At 42.5% G+C, this 18,259-nt stretch overlaps 1 protein-coding gene across 5 annotated transcripts in view; it reads right to left on the bottom strand.

Annotated features, from left to right (window-relative positions):
• Window positions 1-17,859, bottom strand: part of Abcc12 (ATP binding cassette subfamily C member 12) — a 77,682-nt gene extending 59,823 nt beyond the window's left edge. For 4 of the 5 annotated variants that reach the window (XM_070011891.1, XM_070011893.1, XM_070011894.1 and 1 more), the window contains exons 1-3: window positions 17,693-17,859; window positions 5,256-5,424; window positions 1,965-2,120 (exon numbers count right to left, since the gene is read on the bottom strand). In XM_070011891.1, the coding sequence (XP_069867992.1) occupies window positions 1,965-2,120; window positions 5,256-5,374 (275 nt within the window). In that variant the 5' untranslated portion in view covers window positions 5,375-5,424; window positions 17,693-17,859. The remainder of the gene's footprint in view (window positions 1-1,964; window positions 2,121-5,255; window positions 5,425-17,692) is intronic. The other variant, XM_070011892.1, reaches the window with a different exon arrangement.
• Between the last annotated feature and the right edge of the window lie 400 nt (window positions 17,860-18,259).

The raw sequence follows: 18,259 nt of genomic DNA, 5'->3' as shown, positions 1-18,259 counted from the left end.
GAGGCCCTGGGTTTGATCCCCAGTGCACGCCCATTTGCACACAGACAATAACAGCTCTAGACATAAATGTATATGAGGCATCCAGGTGTTACTATCTGGATTTTGCTGGGTGTGCAGACTCAGAATCTGAAAGATAGACCTGGGCTGGAAATGGCATGTCATTGAGTAGCACATGTTTGCTCTTTAAGCCCTCGGAATGGGTAGAATCACCTAGGAACAGAGACTATCACAGGTGAGAAGAAGACCTAAATTTGTGTTGGGTTTGAAAGAAAACAATAACCACAGATGGAATAATACTGGCAAGAGTTAGAAGGAAAATCTGGTAATCCTCAGCTATTGGTCCAGCACATAACTCTTAATGTTTCTCCAGGCTATAGATTATAAGCACTGACACCAGCAACAATTTCTTTAAAAATTCTAAAATTTCTATTTAACAATTTAAAGAAAAAAAGCAGACTCTAGAATCTCTATTTTGTCTTCTAAAAAAAACTCTAAATAATTTTGATTCTAAATTCTATATAATCCAGAAGTAACTGGAAAGCTACAACTAATACTCCCAGCCCTCTAGTATTTAACTCTTGGCTGTTCCATAAACTTACCTCATGTGTCCAAGGTAGGGCAACTTCCAGGAGAAATGAATACAGGGGATTTGAGAATTTACCCCTTGTTTAAGATGTTCTGGATCATCAGTACCACAGTGTTTAGTGCTGCTATTAGAACTAAAGGAGTTAATATCTTTGTGTAGACATGGACAAGTCTTTATAAACTTTAACTGAAAAGAGCAAAATGATTGACAACTGTAGGTTTTTAAAAAAAAATCTTTAAATGTGAAAAGTACAGATAAGCAGAAAAATGGGCCTTTTTCCACAGCAGGGAAGGTGTGTTTAATCAAAGTAGGAAAATTCCAAACAGGGGCTGGGAATGTGGCTTAGTGGTAGAATGCTTGCCTAACATACATGAAGCCCTCCCTGGGTTTGATTCCTCAGTACCACATACACAGAAAAAAAACAGAAGTGGCACTGTGGCTCAAGTGTTAGAGCATTAGTCTTAAGAAAAAGAATCTCAAGGACAGTGCCCAGGCTCTATGTTCAAGCCCCAGGACTGGCAGGAAAAAAAAAAAGAATTTCCAAACAGGACCACATCAATATGTTAACAGTATTTAACTCTGGGTAATAGAATAGAAATATGGTACAAATACTTCCACTATTCAAATTATGTTGCTTTGACATTATTATAATGGATTCAATTGGACCAATGACATTTGCATTTTAACTAGTTAAAATCGTCAAACATGGTCAGTTTCTATTCAACCTAAATATATTTTGTGGTACAGAAGTCCAGTAACCATTATTTGGTGTGTGTGTGCGCGCATGCGCGCGCGTGCGCATGTGTGTGTGTGTGTGTGTGTGTGTGTGTGTGTGCGCGCGTGCGTGTGTGTGTGTGTGCGCGCGTGTGTGTGTGTGTGTGTGTGTGTGTGTGTGTGGTAGTAGTAGTAGCACTGGGGATCTCTTATTCTTCAAGACCTCTCATTCTTGTTTGGCTTTTTTACTCAAGGCTGGAACTCTACCACATGAGCCATAGCTCCACTTCTGGCTTTTTGCTAACCATATTCCTTAGATTGTGAGTAGCTAGCTACCAGTGCTAAGCAGTAACCATTCTTAAACAGAACAAGAAAAGACACCTAGAGCTTCATGAAACAGTGTGGGTAAGGTCCAACTGTCACCAGGCAAAGCAAGTAACGTTCATGTAACATTATAGAATAGCCTGAGCCTCAGGCTGTATCTCTCCCCAGCCCTCTCTCTTCACCATCTAATCCCAGACTTCACCTCCCCAGAGTGGAGCTGAGAAGGCAAAGAGCTCCACTGACACTTAGGTAGCAGCCATCAAGAAGGGCCAATTTCCACATGACTGGACCCCTTACTAAGGTGGGTTTGCCTCCCCAGGTAACCAAGTGAAGCCTGTACCTTTTGGCATTGGTGTCAGACGAGTCATAAGGTGACAGTGGGGGCAGGGTGTCCACAGTGAGTGTGCTCTTGTAGCTTCTCTGCATCACCGGTGTGAGCCAGGAATATGTGGCAAAGGACAGCAAGCCTGCGTCATCCACTGGGTTGGATGCCAGTCTACAGAGGATGGGTATTGGGGTTATTTCCCTGACTCCCAGCTTAACCTTGTAAACATAGTAACAACCATAGCCACAGGCAGAACCGGGGACTCACATTCCCCAGCCCTTTGCAATGGTGTGTGAAGGCTGGCTTGTTCCAGCTCATGACAACCAGCTGTACTTCTTTAGAAATTTAAATAAATTGTCTTAAAGACAAAAGTTATCATACTGAAAATTCATCATTTCCTAATTATTTTACTACCTTCTGTTCTTGTAATATTATCAACACCATTTATCATGTACTATATTCTAGAATTGTGTGCTACTGTGTATCTCCTCAAAACTGGAGATCTAGTAGCTGACCATCAGAAAGGTCAGGTCTGTATCTTCTGCTTGTTATGAGTTAATTATGAAGAATGAGTGGATTAGCATATATAAAGTGCTACATAAATATTAGCTGCCAGACAAAGGAGGAAGATAAGGAATGGAAAGGGGAAGGGAAAGAAAGAAGAGAAAAAAGGGGAAACGAAGGATGACTAGGATCATAGCTCAACTGGTAGAGCACTTGCCTAGCAAGTGCGAGGCCCTAAGGTTAACCTCCATAATGCTGAGAGAGAGAGAGAGAGAGAGAGAGAGAGAGAGAGAGAGAGAGAGAGAGAGAGAAACAGACAGACAGAGAGGAAAAAGGAAGGAAGGAAGGAAGGAAGGAAGGAAGGAAGGAAGGAAGGAAGGAAGGAAGGAAGGAAGGAAGGGAGGGAGGGAGGGAGGAAGAGGAAGAGGAAGAGTATAAGAGAGATGTGGCTGGGAAGGTGGCTCAGTGGTAGAGTGCTTGCCTTGCATGCATGAGGCCCTGGGTTCGATTCCTTAGCACCACATAAGCAGAAAAAAGCTGGAAGTGGCACTGTGGCTCAAGTGGTAGAGCACTAGCCTTGAGCTGAAGAGCTGAGGGACAGTGCCCAGGCCCAGAGTTCGGGCCCCACAACTGGCAAAAAAAAAAGAGAGAGTATAAGAGAGGATGAAGAAGAAGAGAAGAATGAAGCTGAAGAGGAAGAGAGGAAGGAAGAGACACAAGAAGATGGGAAGGAAGGAAGGGAGAAGGAAGAAAAAAGAGGAGGGAGGAGGAAAGAAAGGAAAAGGAAGAACAAAGACAAGACAATGGCTTTGCCCTGGAGGCATTAACCATCCAAGACAGAATAAAAAATAAAAGTCAGAGACACAGAGTAACATCTACCTGTTACCAAGCATTTATAATATTCCAAATGTGAGAGCTCTGTATTGGTGGCAGATGCTATACCGGTGCCCTCACCTCCCTCTACCTCTTGGCTGTGGAGAACAGTTCCATGTAAGTGTCCTGCCTCAATATATGCCGCATCTCTTTCTACCATCTGTTTCAGGATCCTCTTGGAAATAAAAGAACAGCCAGAATTGCCATAGGTAGGGGACATTGCACATGGACTAGGGGAGACTATAAAAATATGAGCATGGATAAATGCCCCTGACTCACTCCAAACTTTGGATGGAAAGTTGACCACTTTGTAGGAGGATTTTGTAGAGTACAAAGCTCCATAATCATAGCAGTAACACATACTGTGTTACTTTTTCCTCCTTCCCTGCCTCACTCTTTGAAAATCTACACACACACACACACACACACACACACACACACACACACACACACACATGCGTGCACACACATACATACATGCACATGCACTTCTTGGAAGTCACTTTCCAGATAAGCTTACAGCATTCAGGTTCTTGACTAAGGCTTTTGAGAGAACCTGAGTTAACACTAACCAGGCAGCAAATAGCCAAAGTTTCCTAAAAGGTAGCTTTCACGTACTCCTCATAGCAACCTCAGTCAGATAGATAGCAGGGTGAAGTTCTGACTCCATCTCACAGACAAAACCATGGAAGCACAGGGCGGGTAGAGCACTTACCCTAAATGGTGGAACATAATCCAGACCAACTGCTGGTTGACTCCAGGGCCCCACCATTTGCTCTTTACAAAGCAATTTTAATCCTAACTGAAACTATTATAGTTAGAGCTCTCCTGGGGCTAAGGACAAGAACCCAAACCCTTGCCTTTCAGTCTTCATCCCTCACCTTCCTGGGTCAGATGTAGGCGTTGATCAAGAAAGGCTGGGAGAGGGTAGTGCAATGTCACTCAGTATAGAGATGCAATTTGTTCTTCTGATGCTCAGAGAACAAGCACTGTTATCATTTCAATGTAGACAAAGGCAACATTTTATAATGATGTTATTGCTAGCACAAATATAACAGCATACACTGAAATGTTGACCATGGGATCTTGGAAATCAGGTTGCCTGAGTTCTGATCCTGGAGTTCAAAACTGATCCATTCTCCTCCCCATCTGAATCTCAGCCCCTTCCAATGTGGTGTTGCATCCAGCCAGAGGTGGATTCTATTTCCCCACATTCTGAATCCAATTAACTTGCAACTTGTATTAGCCAACATAGTGCAGAGGGGAAAGCAGTCGGAAGGTGTCAGCCTATGTCTAGATGCCCTATATCCTTCCATTTGCTCTCTCAAACGCCTACCATACCCCTGTGTGATCAAGGCTAAGCGATCCTGTTGGAAGTTCAGCTGTCTCCATGTCCCAGCAAACAAAGCAACAGAGATATGAGTGAGCCTGGTCAAGACTAGATGCACTGATCACACTATTTCAGCTCTTGTTGCTTTTTTTTTTTAATGGATTGCCTATAAAATTGTAAGATAAATGAGTGGCAATTATTTTAAGCTGCTAGGTGTTGAGGCAATTGGTTAGAAAGAAAATCTTTAGGCAAGTTACTTAATATCTCTGTGTCTCAGTTTTCTCCCTTCCCACATAAAGACAGTAGCCATACCTCCAGGGTGAATGTAAAACATGACTGAGGTGCTTGTAAAGCATCTGGACAAATCTTAGCACATGGAAAGTTCTTCCTTAACATTTTCTATTGCTTCCTTCTCCAAAGGACCAAAAGAGGTAAGTCAGTGGTCCATAAATGAATGAATGTGTAGATGAGAAAACGGAAAAAAGGACAAACATCTAGGACAGCACATAAGAAGCAAAGACAGTGCTCATTTTGTTCACAGGCTGGAAATTATCCCTGTAAGTCCTGCCTTGAGTACCCCTTCAGATCTCCTGACTCACCTTGCATAAGGTCGTACTGGAATCATGGTCTTCAGGCTGGGATCATATCTTTCTACAAAGGATCTCCGCTGGCCTCTCCGGTCCAGATCTGAGATGAGGTACGGACTTTCACCCACCATCCTGATGGCAGTCTGGAGCCCTGGGCTCCTGGCCTTGAGATACTTTCACTCTAGCAGAGGGATAGGGGGAAAGTGACTGAGAAATGGGGACATCTGAAGTAGAAAACACACAGCCCCCATCACGCCCAGACCTGCTCCCTTGCTTTCATCCCTAACATCTGGTTTCACCAAACAGCCTTCCATGTTTCTGAGAGAATGTGGCCAGGGCCCCACCACTTCTTTCCACTCTAAGACTTCCTTCTTAATGAGACACATGGTTCCTCTTCCATTCTCATGTTGAATTAGCTGAGAGCCACATGACTCTCCTAGGTGGGAAGCAAGATTTTATCCTAAAAATAACCAGCAAAAGACAGAGCCAGAAGCATGGCTTGGTGGTATTGCACCAGACTAACAGCATGAGGCCCTGAGCTCAAGCCCCAGTTTTGCAGAAGGAAGAGAAAGTGAGGGGAGTAGTAGGAGGGGGAGGAGGAAGAAAAGTCTTACTAATGTAGCCAGTGTTACGTATTTATATAGCAGGAGAGATTCTGCCTGCCCAAGTAGTTAAATACAGAGTGGCCACAAACTTTACAACAGCTTTCTATCTTCCTCACAAATTCTCCTCTGCCTCTGCTAGTATTTTTTCTCTCAAATTTGATTTTAAATTTTATTAGAGTCATAGTAACAAAAAACAATATGATACTGGAACAAAAATAGACTGGTAGACCAATGGAATAGAAGACCCAGAAATAAACCCACATAGTTACAACATCAGATCTTTGACAAAAGAACCAAAAGCATGGATTAAAGAAAAGATAGCCTTTGCAACAAATGTTTCAGGGAAAACAGAATATCCATATGTAGAAGACTAAAACTAGACTGCTATCTCTCACCATGCACAAAAATCAAATCAAAATGGATTGAAGATCTTTGGGAACAAGGGGTTGTCCTGGGGCTTGAACTCAGAGCCTAGATGCTGTCTCGGAGCCTCTTTGTGCTCAAGGCTAATGCTCTACCACTTGAGCCACAGTTATTTTTCTGAGTATTGGAGATAAGAGTCTCGTGGATTTTTCTGCCCAGACTGGCTTCAAATCACAATCTTCAGATCTCAGCTTCCTGAGTAGCTAGGATTACAGATGTGTGCCACCAGTACCTAGCTTTGGATCAAAGATCTTAATGTAATGAACAATGCTGTGATAAACATAGTTGTGTTGGTAGCTTTAGTATGGCCTTGTTTGTAATCATTGGGGTAAAAGCCCAAAAGTAGGATTGCTGTGTTATAGGGGAGCTCTATGTGGAGTCTTTTGAGGAACCTCCATACTGCTTTCCAGAGTGGTTGAACAAGTTTACACTCCTACCAACAGTGCAGTAGAGTTCCCTTCTGGCCACATCCCCTCTAGCATCTGTTATTATTAGATTTCTTGTCTATAGCCATTCTCACCAGGATGAGGTGGAATCTCCATGTTGTTTTGATTTGCATTTCTTTTATGGCCAGAGAAGTTGAGTATTTCTTCTGTTGGTTGGCCATTCTTATTTCCTCTTCAGAGAAGTCTCTCTTTAAGTCTTTAGCCCACTTTATTAAGAGGGCAGTTGTTTCTTTGAGGATTTGTTTTTGGGGGATATAATTTTTTGGGTTCTAAGTATATTTTAGATATGAGGCCCTTGTCTGTTCTATGACTAGTGAAGATCTTCTCCCAATCTGTGGGCTTTCTATGGATCTTGCTTGCTATGTCCTTTGCCATGCAGAAGCTCTGCAGTTTAATGCAATCTCATTTGTCCAACCTTTCTTTGATTTGTTGTATTTCTGGGTCTTTATTAAGAAAATGTGGTATATAGATACAATGGAATTCTATACTTCTATCAGAAAGATTGACACTTCCCCATTTGTTAGGAAATGGAAAGACTTGGAAAAAAATCATATTAAGTGAAGTAAGCTAGACCCAAAGAAATATAGATCCCATGGTTTCCCTTACTTGCAGTAATTAGTATACATCTAGGATAATCTTATCAGATGAGGAAAAAAGCTCAAAAACTCTGTACATGTGCCATACAAGATGATGCTAAGAGAAATGAACCCCAAGATATGGACACAAGAGCTTTTCCTTTATTGTTGTTGTTTTTAATGTACTATATGATTTTTTTTGTTTCTTTTCTATGTTCTTCCCCCTATGGTATATTCCCTGTTGTCACTGTATTTGATTTTGGTACCCTAAATCTTGTATATACATTTATTTAATTTGGAGAGGGAAAGGGGAATAACAAAATGCTGAATCAAGGACACAGGATGACCCATTGCAACAATGATACTAACAAGACACTATGTTGGAAATGAACTTTACAACTTGGGGGTCAGAGTTGGGGAGGAAGGGGAGGGAAGGATAGTAGGAGAAAAACAAAGGAGGGGTAACAAAGCTCCACAAGAAATGTACTCATTACCTTACTCATGTAACTGTAACCCCTCTGCATAGCATATTCACAATAAAATAAAAATTTTTTAAAAATCTGAAAGTACCTGGGTGCCAGAGGCTCATACCTGTAATCCTAGCTACTTAGGAGGCTAAGATCTGAGGATCTCAATTCAAAGCTAGCCCAGGCAGGAAAGTCTGTGAGACTCTTATCCCCAATTAACCACCAGAAAATCAGAAGTGGCGCTGTGGCTCAAATGGTTGAGTGCTCACTTTGAGCTGAAGAGCTCAGGGACAGCACCCAGGCCCAGAGTTCAAGACCCATGACCGACCCCCCCCCAAAAAAAAATCTTACTATAAAGCCTAAAACTTTGCTGGGTGCTGGTGGCTCACACCTGATGAGATCTGAGGATCACCGTTCAAAGCCAGTCCAGGCAAGGAAAGTCCGTCAGACTCTTATCTCCAATAAACCACTAGAAAACTGGAAGTGGCGCTGTGGCTCAAGCAGTAGAGGGCTCGCCTTGAGCTGAAGAGCTGAGGGATAGCGCCCAAGCCCAGAGTCCAAGCCCCACGACCAACCACCCCCCCAAAAAAAAGCCTAAAACTTTGAAACTACTACAAGAAAAAAAGACACAAAATACTTGGGGATAATAAGCATAGTCAATAACTCTCTGAGTAGGATTTTCATCAGGAAAAGCAAGAATTGACAAATGGGATTAGTCACCTCAGAATAAGGTGGCTTAGTGGTAGCGTGCTTGCCTTGCATGCATGAAGCTCTAGGTTCAATTCCTCAGCAACACATAAGCAGAAAAAAAAGCCAGAATCGGCGCTGTGGCTCAAGTGGTAGAGCACTAGCCTTGAGCTGAAGAACTGAGGGACAGAACCCAGGCCCAGAGTTCAGGCCCCATGACTGACAAAAAAAGAAAGAAAGAAAAAGAAAGAAAGAAAGAAAGAAAGAAAGAAAGAAAGAAAGAAAGAAAGAAAGAAAGAAAGAAAGAAAGAAAGAAAGAAAGAAAGAAAGAAAGAAAGAAAGAGAAAGAGAGGGAGGGAGGGAGGGAGGGAGGGAGGGAGGAAGGAAGGAAGGAAGGAAGGAAGGAAGGAAGGAGAAAGAAGGAAGGAAGGAAGGAAAGGGAAAGAAGGAAGGAGAAGGAAGGAAGGAGGGAAAAGGAAAGAAGGAAGGAAGGAAGGAAGGGAGGAAGGAGGGAAGGAGGGAGAAAGGGAAGGAGGGAGGAAGAAAAGAAAAGAGAAAGAGGAAGAAATGAACTGGGCACCAAGCACTCAAACCTGTAAACCTAGCTACTTTGGAGGCTAGGATCTGAGTGTCAGAGTTTCAAAGTCGGCTGGGAAGGTGGCTCAGAGGTAGAGTACTCGCCTCACACGCATGAGGCCCTGGGTTCTATTCCTCAGCACCACATAAGCAGAAAAAGTCAGAAGTGGCTCTGTGGATCAAGTGGTAGAACAATGGCCTTGAGCTGAAGAGCTGAGGGACAGCGCCCAGGCCCAGAATTCAGGCCCCACAACCGACAAAAAAAAAAAAAAAAAAAAAAAAGTTTCAAAGTCAATCTAGGCAGACAAATCTGAGAGACTCTTATCTCCAGTTTACCAGCAAAAAACCAGAAATATGAGATGTGGCTCAAATGGTAGAGCAACATTTTGTAGTATTTATGTACATACATATAGTGTACTTTGGTCAAATTCACCCCATTAACTCTTTCTCCACGCTCCTCTCTTACCCACTTTTGAATAGTTGTTAGTGTGTTTCATTGTAATATATATGTCTATAATGTATTTTTATCATATTTACCCCCATCCTCTTCCCACCCTCACCTGCTCTTTTGCAATCATGGATGATAATGGTGAGGATGAGAATGAGGATGATGATATTATATATAGTATATATTATTATGTTGTAATTATCATTATTCTAAAGTCTGCATAGAAGCAAAAAATGCAATCTTTGTCTTTCTGATTGTCTTACCTTGGTCATGATGATGAAACTTCTCGTCCTGATCTCCAGTTAATATGTTTTTCTGACATCATTTCTTTTCAAGAGGTAGAATACCAGCCTTGAGCAAAAAAGCTAAGCAAGCATGCAAGGCCCTGATATAGATCATAATGAAACACACTGACAATTAATTAAAAGAAAGTAAGAAGATTCAGAAAAAAATAACAGAGTGGGTAAATTTGACCAAAATATAGTAAATTTACTTTTAAAATATATGTAGATAGCAGCACCTATAGCCCTGTGAGAAATATTTGAAACAACTCAAGTATTTGTTTCTGAGAGTATCATATAAAAAAATTTTTATGAGGGAGAAAAAGGGAACAGCTTAGACTAAGCAAAAGGAAAGAAATGTAATTATCACCTGATGTGGAAGACATAATTAATTGTATTATCAAAGCTCATAGAATTCATGAACTTTATAGACAATGATGATGACAATTTGCCCTGTGAAGGTTTTGCCTTGTGTTTGTGAGTTTAACTATCACTATTCCACAATACTGTAAAAAATATGAAATTTATATAATCACCTAATCACAATTTTTAAAAAAGAAGAAAAGTGAGAGAAGGGGTGGGTTAAGAGCGATAGGTGACAATGGTATCAGACACTTTGTATTCATATACTGTTTTGTAGAATGGGAACTTCTTTGTACAACTACTTAAAGATAATTTTTTAAATGTTTAAATTTTTTTAATTTTTTTAAATTTTTAATTTTAATTCTAGCTACTCTGAAGGCTGAGATCTGCAGATCACGATTCAAAACCAGCCCAGGCAAGAAAGATGTGAGATTCCTAGTCCCAATCAAGCATCCAAAAAGGTGGAAGTGAAGCTGTGGTTCAAGTGGTAGAATACTAGCCTTGAGCAAAAAAAAAAAAAAAAAGCTTAGGGACAGTTCCCAGACTCTGAGCTCAAGCCCCAGGTCCAGCAGGGGGAAAAATATAGCAACTGAAGACATCACTTCAACCAGGTAATCATGGCCAATATCAATACCAATGTTTCGTGGAGGGCAGGTACCATTAACAGGATGACACTTTACCTCTTTGGTCTTCCCCCTGTAACCCATAACCCAGTATAATCATGAGAAATCCATGTAGGAAAACCCGTGGAAGGACATTCCTGACCACTGTGCCTTAAAGCTATCTAGAAGCTAGTAGTAGACTTGAGTAATAAACCACAGGCTTAGTGTATATAAGCCTGGCTTCCATTCTCAGTGGCAGTGTGCATGCATGTTTGCACATGTGCATGTACAAACACATACCCACAAGATCCAGGTCATCACAAACAAGGAAAGTCTCAGAAAGTGATAGAACAAGAGGAGCCTGAAGAGAAATAACTACTAAGTGTGAAGTGGTGCCTTGGATGAGATCTTAGAGCAGAAGGGGACATTTGGGGAAAACTAAGGAAAGCTAAATATAGAATGGATATTCATTAACAAAGTATTAATATCTGCTCATGAATTATACACATACCACAATATGAAAGATGTCAATAGTAGGGAAACCAGGTATTGGGATATGGTCATTCTTTGTACTAGTTTCATAATTTTTGTATAAATTTAAGACTGTGCCTAGAATCTTTATCATTTTATTTTATTTAAATAATTAAGACAAAGGAGTTGCCATTTAACACAGCAGTTTATGAAAACAATGCATCTTGATTGATGTCATCCAGAATCTTTATTTTTAAAAAGTGAATGGAGAGCCCTTTACTCCCATTTCCTGAGTGAGAAGCCAAAATGTTTTTCCCTATTTTTTTCTTTTTTTTCCCACTTATATCCATTTTAATGAAGAATTAAAGAATACAATGTGTTAAAGACATTTAAAAGACTAGTAATAGGCCGGGGGCTGGTGGCTCATGCCTGTAATCCTAGCTACTCAAGAGGCTGAGATCTGAGGATCACGGTTCAAAGCCAGCCCAGGCAGGAGAGACCGCGAGACTCCTATCTCCAATAAACCACCAGAAAACCGGAAATAGCGCTGTAGCTCAAGTGGTAGAGTGCTCGCCTTGAGCTGAAGAGCTGAGGGACAGCGCCCAGGCCCAGAGTTCAAGTCCCAAGGCCGACCAAAAAAATAAAAGAAAAAAAAAAGACTAGTAATGGGGTAAGACAGATGAATCAAATTCTGATTATGTTCTAAACAATTACAAAAGACTTTGAAAATGTAGTATAATTCGTGTTTTTTTTCCAGTTCAAACATTTCTATCTACGGCCTGTTTTTGGTGTCACTGCCACCAATGAACACAGAAACAGCCTAGTAACTTACTTACTATCCAACTAGGAAAAAAGCGAAATGACATTATTTCTTTTTCCCTCTTTTTTTCTATTTCATTTCTCCCTAGTTTTTCTTGGAATACTAAAATAGATTCTTGCTAAATTTTCCAAAGAGAAAAAAGAGAGAGTAAGAGAGAAGATGGAAATGAGGGAGGGAGCAGGGGAGAGAGAGAGAGAAAGGAAGGGATGGATGGAAGGAAGGAATGGGAAAACTTAAGCAGTGAATTCAAGATGAGATCTGGAAAATAGAGGATTCTTCCCAAGTTGTTACAATATTTACTGTTTTAAAAATGTAAAGCCAAAGCTGGGTGCCAGTGGCTCATGACTGTAATCCTACCTACTCAGGAGGCCAAGATCTGAGGATCTCAGTTGAAAGCCAGCCCAGGCAGGAAAGTCCATGAGACGCTTATCTCCAACTAATCACCAGAAAACCAGAAGTGGCGCTGTGGCTCAAGTGGTAGAGTGCTCACCTTGAGCTGAAGAGCTCAGGGACAGCACCCAGGCCCAGAGTTCAAGCCCCACAACCAAGAAAAAAAAAAAAAAAAGTAAAACTAGCAGGTGGGTCATGCCTGTAATTCAGCTACTCCGGAGACTGAGATCTGAGATAGCTAGCCCTAGTCAGAAAATCCATGAGACGGGCTAGGAAGGTGGCTCAGTGGTAGAGCACTTGCCTTGCATGCTCAAGGCCCTGGGTTCCATTCCTCAGCACCACGTAAGCAAAAAGAAAAAAGCCGGAAGTGGTGCTGTGGCTCAAGTGGTAGAGAGCTAGCCTTGAGCTGAAGAGCTGAGGGACAGCGCCCAGGCCCAGAGTTCAGGCCCCACGACCGGACCCAAAAAAAAAAAAAAAAAAATCCATGAGACTTTCATCTCCTCTTAACCATCAGAAAACCAGAAGTGGCACTGTGCTTCAAAATGGCAGAGCACTAGCCTTGAGCAAAAGAGCTCAGGGACAGTGTCAAGGCCCAGGTTTCAAACCCTACAACCAACAACCAACAACAACAACAAAAAAAAAAAAATTTAAAGCCTTCCCTGGGACTGCCTGTGCTCAGTGCAGAGGAGTCTGCAGGGCCATAAACCATGGGAATTCTGAATACAGAGTGGCCTGGGAGGAGGAGGATGGGGCTAGGAGAATTTCCAGTGAGTGATTGGGAATAAGTGGAGAGAAGAGAATCTGAGAGAAAGTCCAAATGGAAGAGGCTTTCTGCTGAGCTGATGGGAGTGGGTGAGAGCCAAGAGATAAGTCTTCAGATTTGTTCCTAATTTTATCACCAGCAATCAGGCCCACCAGACCCTAAAGAAGTTCAGCCTAGGCAGAAGTGACACTGGGGACCTTTCTCTGCAAGTCCTTCATTTATTTGTCCATTTATCAGAAAGCCTTGCATTGTTAGTGGCCTGTCACCCTGGGGTAGGACCTTGGCTCCTTGAGTCAATGTAATCAGGCAAGAAATGACCCTGGACCTTGTGCGCATGCACAGTCTTGCTATCTCATCTCTACCCCAATTGCTGTCATGACAGGAGTGAGCAGTCCCTACTTAGCTGTCCATGGCCTCCGTGACTTGGGGCAAACCACAGGAGGAAAGCACAAAAGCTAAAAAAGGAAGAACCCATAACTTCTGAAACCCAGAATCACAGAATCTAAGAATGTGAAGAACCCAAGAAGACATCAAGCATGGCAGACAGCCTCTCACGGGAGAACTTCCTCTGGCAACGTGACCATGCTCAAAGAGCTCCAGCAATAGACTCTCAGTCTCTGTTCAAGACAGCCTCATGCAGCCCTAGGCAGGAAATACAGAACCTAAATCTAGAGGAAATAGCAGATACACCCCAAGGATCATTCAAAATAAATGGCCTGGCTCTTCCAGCAGCTTAAAACAGGGAAAGGCAAAGGAAAGTAAGGGAACGTTTCAACATAAAGGAAACTAAAGAGACTTGAAAGCCAAATATAATATGTAATACTGGGATTCTGAACCAGGAAAACAAATTAAATTAAAGAACAATTGGAGACCTTTGGATATAAACTGTAGATCATGCAACAGTTTTATATCAGAGTTATACTTCCTAATTTTAATCCTTACGCAATTAATCATTTCGATAATTACGGTTACATGAGAAGATCCTTATTCTTGGCAAAGACATACTATAGTATTTAGAGATAAAGGAGCAAAATAGCCATAACTGACTTTCAAATATGTCAGAAAAAAGCCTGAGATCTGAAGATCATAGTTCAAAGCCAGCCTGGACAGTAAAGTCCATGACATTCTTATCTTCAATTAATCACCAAAAAGATGGAAGTGGAGTTGTGGCTCAAGTGGTAGAGCACCAGCCTTGAGCAAGAGACAGTGCTCAGAACTGGAAAAAAAAAGTGTTAGAAAAAAACTAATAAGCTGAATATAGTGGTACATAACTATAATCCTAGCCCCCAAGAGTCCAAGAGTTCAAGGCCAGTCTGAGACCTTGTCTCAAAATAAATTAATAATGTATAAGAATATAATATTAAAGAAAATATGGCAAAATTTGTAAATTGGAATTGGAATTTGGAATTTCTTAGCATTATTTGTGTGTGAAGTAATCGAGAGCTTGAACTCAAGAACTGAACACTTCCCCTTAGCCTTTTTGCTCAAAGCTGGCACTCTACACCTTAAGCCACAGCTCCACTTCCAGCTTTTTGCTGATTAACTGGAGATAAGAGTCTCATGGACTTTCTTTTACAGACTGGCTTTAAACCACAATCCTCAGCCTCCTGAATACCTATGCTTACAAGCTTAAGCCTCCCGTGCCTGGCTAAATTAGAAATCATTTGGAAATGAAATGTTAAACACTTCTAAAAGAAATACTCAAAGGGAATGTATTTTTCCCCTCCTATAGAAGTGAATGCAACTTCCTAGTGGCTTTTGCTCCAGCATCAGAAGCCATGCTGACCACACTGCAATCATTCCTTCATCTCACCCACAACTAGCCAGTCTAAGTTCCCCAGGCTAAGTTCTCCAGCCCCTGCACCCTGATCGCCTTCTGAGAAGGTGAGAACTCTTAGCTATGACTTTTATTTTGTGTTCACCTTTGTACTGACAACAAGCTGTCTTAAGGGGCTCTGAGTCCAAAATGCCCAGCACGGTAGGCCAGCCTTCCCAGCCAAGCTTGGGGAATCAGATTGCATAGGAAATTGGTGCTGGGAGGTAATTTCCTTGAACCACCACGGGGAATGCAGAGTTATGATTACCTAAGACTGCTTGGAAGCTTTGCAGCTGGAATGACACTTTGCTAAATTTGGCAGCCCCGGGGGGAAATGAGACTTTTTTAATCAGGAAGTCTGCTTTGGCTAACGTCTCTATCTCTATCCCGTCTGTCATGCCATCCTCTGCCAGGAGTGAGGAGCTGCCTGGAGTGAGGAATCTGCTTGCCGCCAGCCACTGTGGGGGGTGAGGGGAGGAGAGAGGATGTGGGGACTAGAGGGCACTGGTACAGGGAAGAGCTCACACCTGCCTGGGGCCAGGCCCCTGCAGCCATCGTGACTGTGCTCTTGGCATGACTTTTTTCTTCTTGGAGTAGAGATGGCCAAAGTCCCTGGTGCACCTTTCTGCTTGCACACCAGGGGTTCCTAACCTAACCCTGATAGGCTGGGCTGGCAGAAGCAGAGAGAGGCTTCTGTTTAAAGCAAGAAGAGATTACCAGCGGCTGGGTTGGTGACCTTGTATGTTTTATGGGTTTATTTTATATGGTCTGTATGGGGTTTTTTTTTATTTGTAAGAAGCATTTAATAATTAGAAAGCATCATATTTTAAAAAAGGAAAAAAGAAAGCTTCTTGCCAAAAATTTAGCAGCTCTGCTCACATAGTTGTGATCAGGTCCTGTTCAGTTGTTGCAAGGATCAGGGCACCCAGGTTCTACTAAGTCCCAATCCCCACCATTCCTTGTTGCTCCCTGACCCTGGGGTTCTGGATCATTTAGCATTCATTTCATTCATATTGTATATTAGAGCATTTTTTTTTTCATTTTTCTCCATCCTTGTCCAAAGTGGAAGAGCAAGAGCTGTCCAGAGGGCATGTCAAGAAGACCCATGATCACACACCCTGTGCTGGTGGCTCACACTTGTAATCCTAGCTAGTCATGAGGCTAAGATCTGAGAAGTATGGGTCAAAGCTATCCTAGGAATAGTCTATGAGGCTCTTATTTTCAATTAACTATAGAAAAGGTGGAAATGGAGGTGTGGCTCAAGGGGTAGAACTCCAGCAATGAACAAAAAGGCTAAGCCAGAGTGCCAAGCCCTGAGTTTCAAGCCCTAGTAGTGCCCCTGGCAAAAACGAAAGAAAGAAGGAAGGAAGGAAAGTTAGAATGAACTTGTGACTTTAAATGAGCATCATTATTCCACAATACTGTGAATTTCCGGAAATTAAGTAATCACTTAATCACGATCAAAAAAAAAAAAAAAAAAAAGAACCTTGGGGAAGGGAGGGAGGGAGGGGATGGTAGGGGGAAAACAATGGAGGGGGTAACAATGTAAAAAAAAAAAAAAAAAAGAAAGAAGGAAGGAAGGAAGGAAAGAAAAGAAAAAAAGTCCACAACTGCCACCCTCAGGCTCTCCCATTCCACTCTCTGTACCCCAGAAAACTGATAGGACTGGATTTCCAATCTTCTTGTTGCCTACAGTGGAAATCCTTCCTTAAGAAGCCATCAGTCCCATGCAACCACACATTTCATTATAAAATTCTTCCCAGAGGAGAGACTGTGGCCCAAACCCATTTAGAAAGCTATTTTTTGGTGATTATTCACTTTTCAAGCTTTTGGGGTGGAGGAGGGGATGGAGGTTAAACCCAGGGCTTCATACATGCTCTACAAGCTCTCTATTACTCTATTACTGAGTCCATTCTTAATTTAAAGACATTCAAATGACCAGTATCTGATAGCCTCACATCCTCCCCATCCAGTCCAGGACCTGGGCAATCTCCAGCTCAGAAAAGAAGTCATGAAAGGTTTCCTCAGGCGTGCCCCTCACCTCTACTCTCTGTTCATGTTGAATGTCCCCAGAACCCGTATAAGCCACCAGCCAGGGAGGACTCTGAGGGATGGGGGCTGGTGTCTCCCTGAGGGAAAGACAGATAAAGGACCCAGAGAAGTCTCACATGACACCCTGCAAAGCCTGAGGGTACTGAAAGGGGAGAGAAGGAGAGTGCTCAAGTCCTCATTGCCCAGATGCGAGGTGGCCTGTGGTACCCTGTGATAGTGTCCCCACAAACTTGTTTACCTATTCAGTACAGAGATATAAAGAAAGTTAAGACCCATCATTTAAAACCTATGAGAACCATACAGTAATACATCATGATTTCAATTTCTTTTTCAAAAAATAAGTCTCCTGATTAAATTGTGAGCAGTACTGTGCCTGTGCACGCATGCGTGCATATTGAAAGACCTAATTTATTCAATGTAGGCTTTTGTCTATCACAGATTTTGAAATCCTGTCTTGGCAGTTCTATTTTTCTCTTTCGCATACCAGGAGGCTCCAAAATTGCCCCAGGCCTCCTTTACCCTTCTGAGATCCCCAGGCCCTGGTTTCCTCCCAAAGGAGCAACCATAGTTGGTCCTGTCACCCAAGGCAGCCTGTCCTAGAATGAGAGGCAAGAGCCCTGAGGACTGATTAGCAAGCATTAGTTGCAACAGGGAGGAGCTTTACCTGAACAGGGATGCACAGGATTTCAGGATGAGAGGGAAAAAGAAGGGCCACAAGTCAGGCTGAGAGGGCAGCGTGTGCTGTCCACTTTACCTGGGCCACCTCTCCACTGATGTCAGGTTTGGCTTCTCTCATCCCACTTGCCAGAGCTCTCCTCTCCAACTGCCCCATTCAACTGCCACTCCCACCACACCTGAGGAGGGAACTCTGAGGGACCAACATTCCCTCTACCCCGTTAAAGGGCACTGCCCCCTCCCAGTCTGACCCTATGGCCCTCTATAGCTGCTTCAGTGATGGTGTGAGCTCACGCAGAGTACTTGCTTAACTACCTCCTCTGCAGTACAAGGAGACAATCCCCTCCAGCCCCCATTCTATGGATAAGGAAACTAGAAAGCAGGGGCCTTCCATGACTGGCTTGGCACAAGGCAGGCTTCAAGTTTTCTGACCTTGATCCAAGCCACTGCTTGTTAAGACTGAATTCCTGATTCTCCCTTGGTGCTCCAACGAACATGAAGCAACTAGGGGTCAGGAAGGTTGGGGGTGAGGGAGAGAGAATCTTATCTTTGCAGC

This window comes from Dipodomys merriami, unplaced genomic scaffold (assembly GCF_024711535.1).
Source record: "Dipodomys merriami isolate MVZ:Mamm:240054 unplaced genomic scaffold, mDipMer1.0.p SCAF_85, whole genome shotgun sequence".
In the NCBI taxonomy this organism is placed as follows: Eukaryota; Metazoa; Chordata; class Mammalia; order Rodentia; family Heteromyidae; genus Dipodomys; species Dipodomys merriami.
This window is presented reverse-complemented; position numbering and strand designations above follow the sequence as displayed.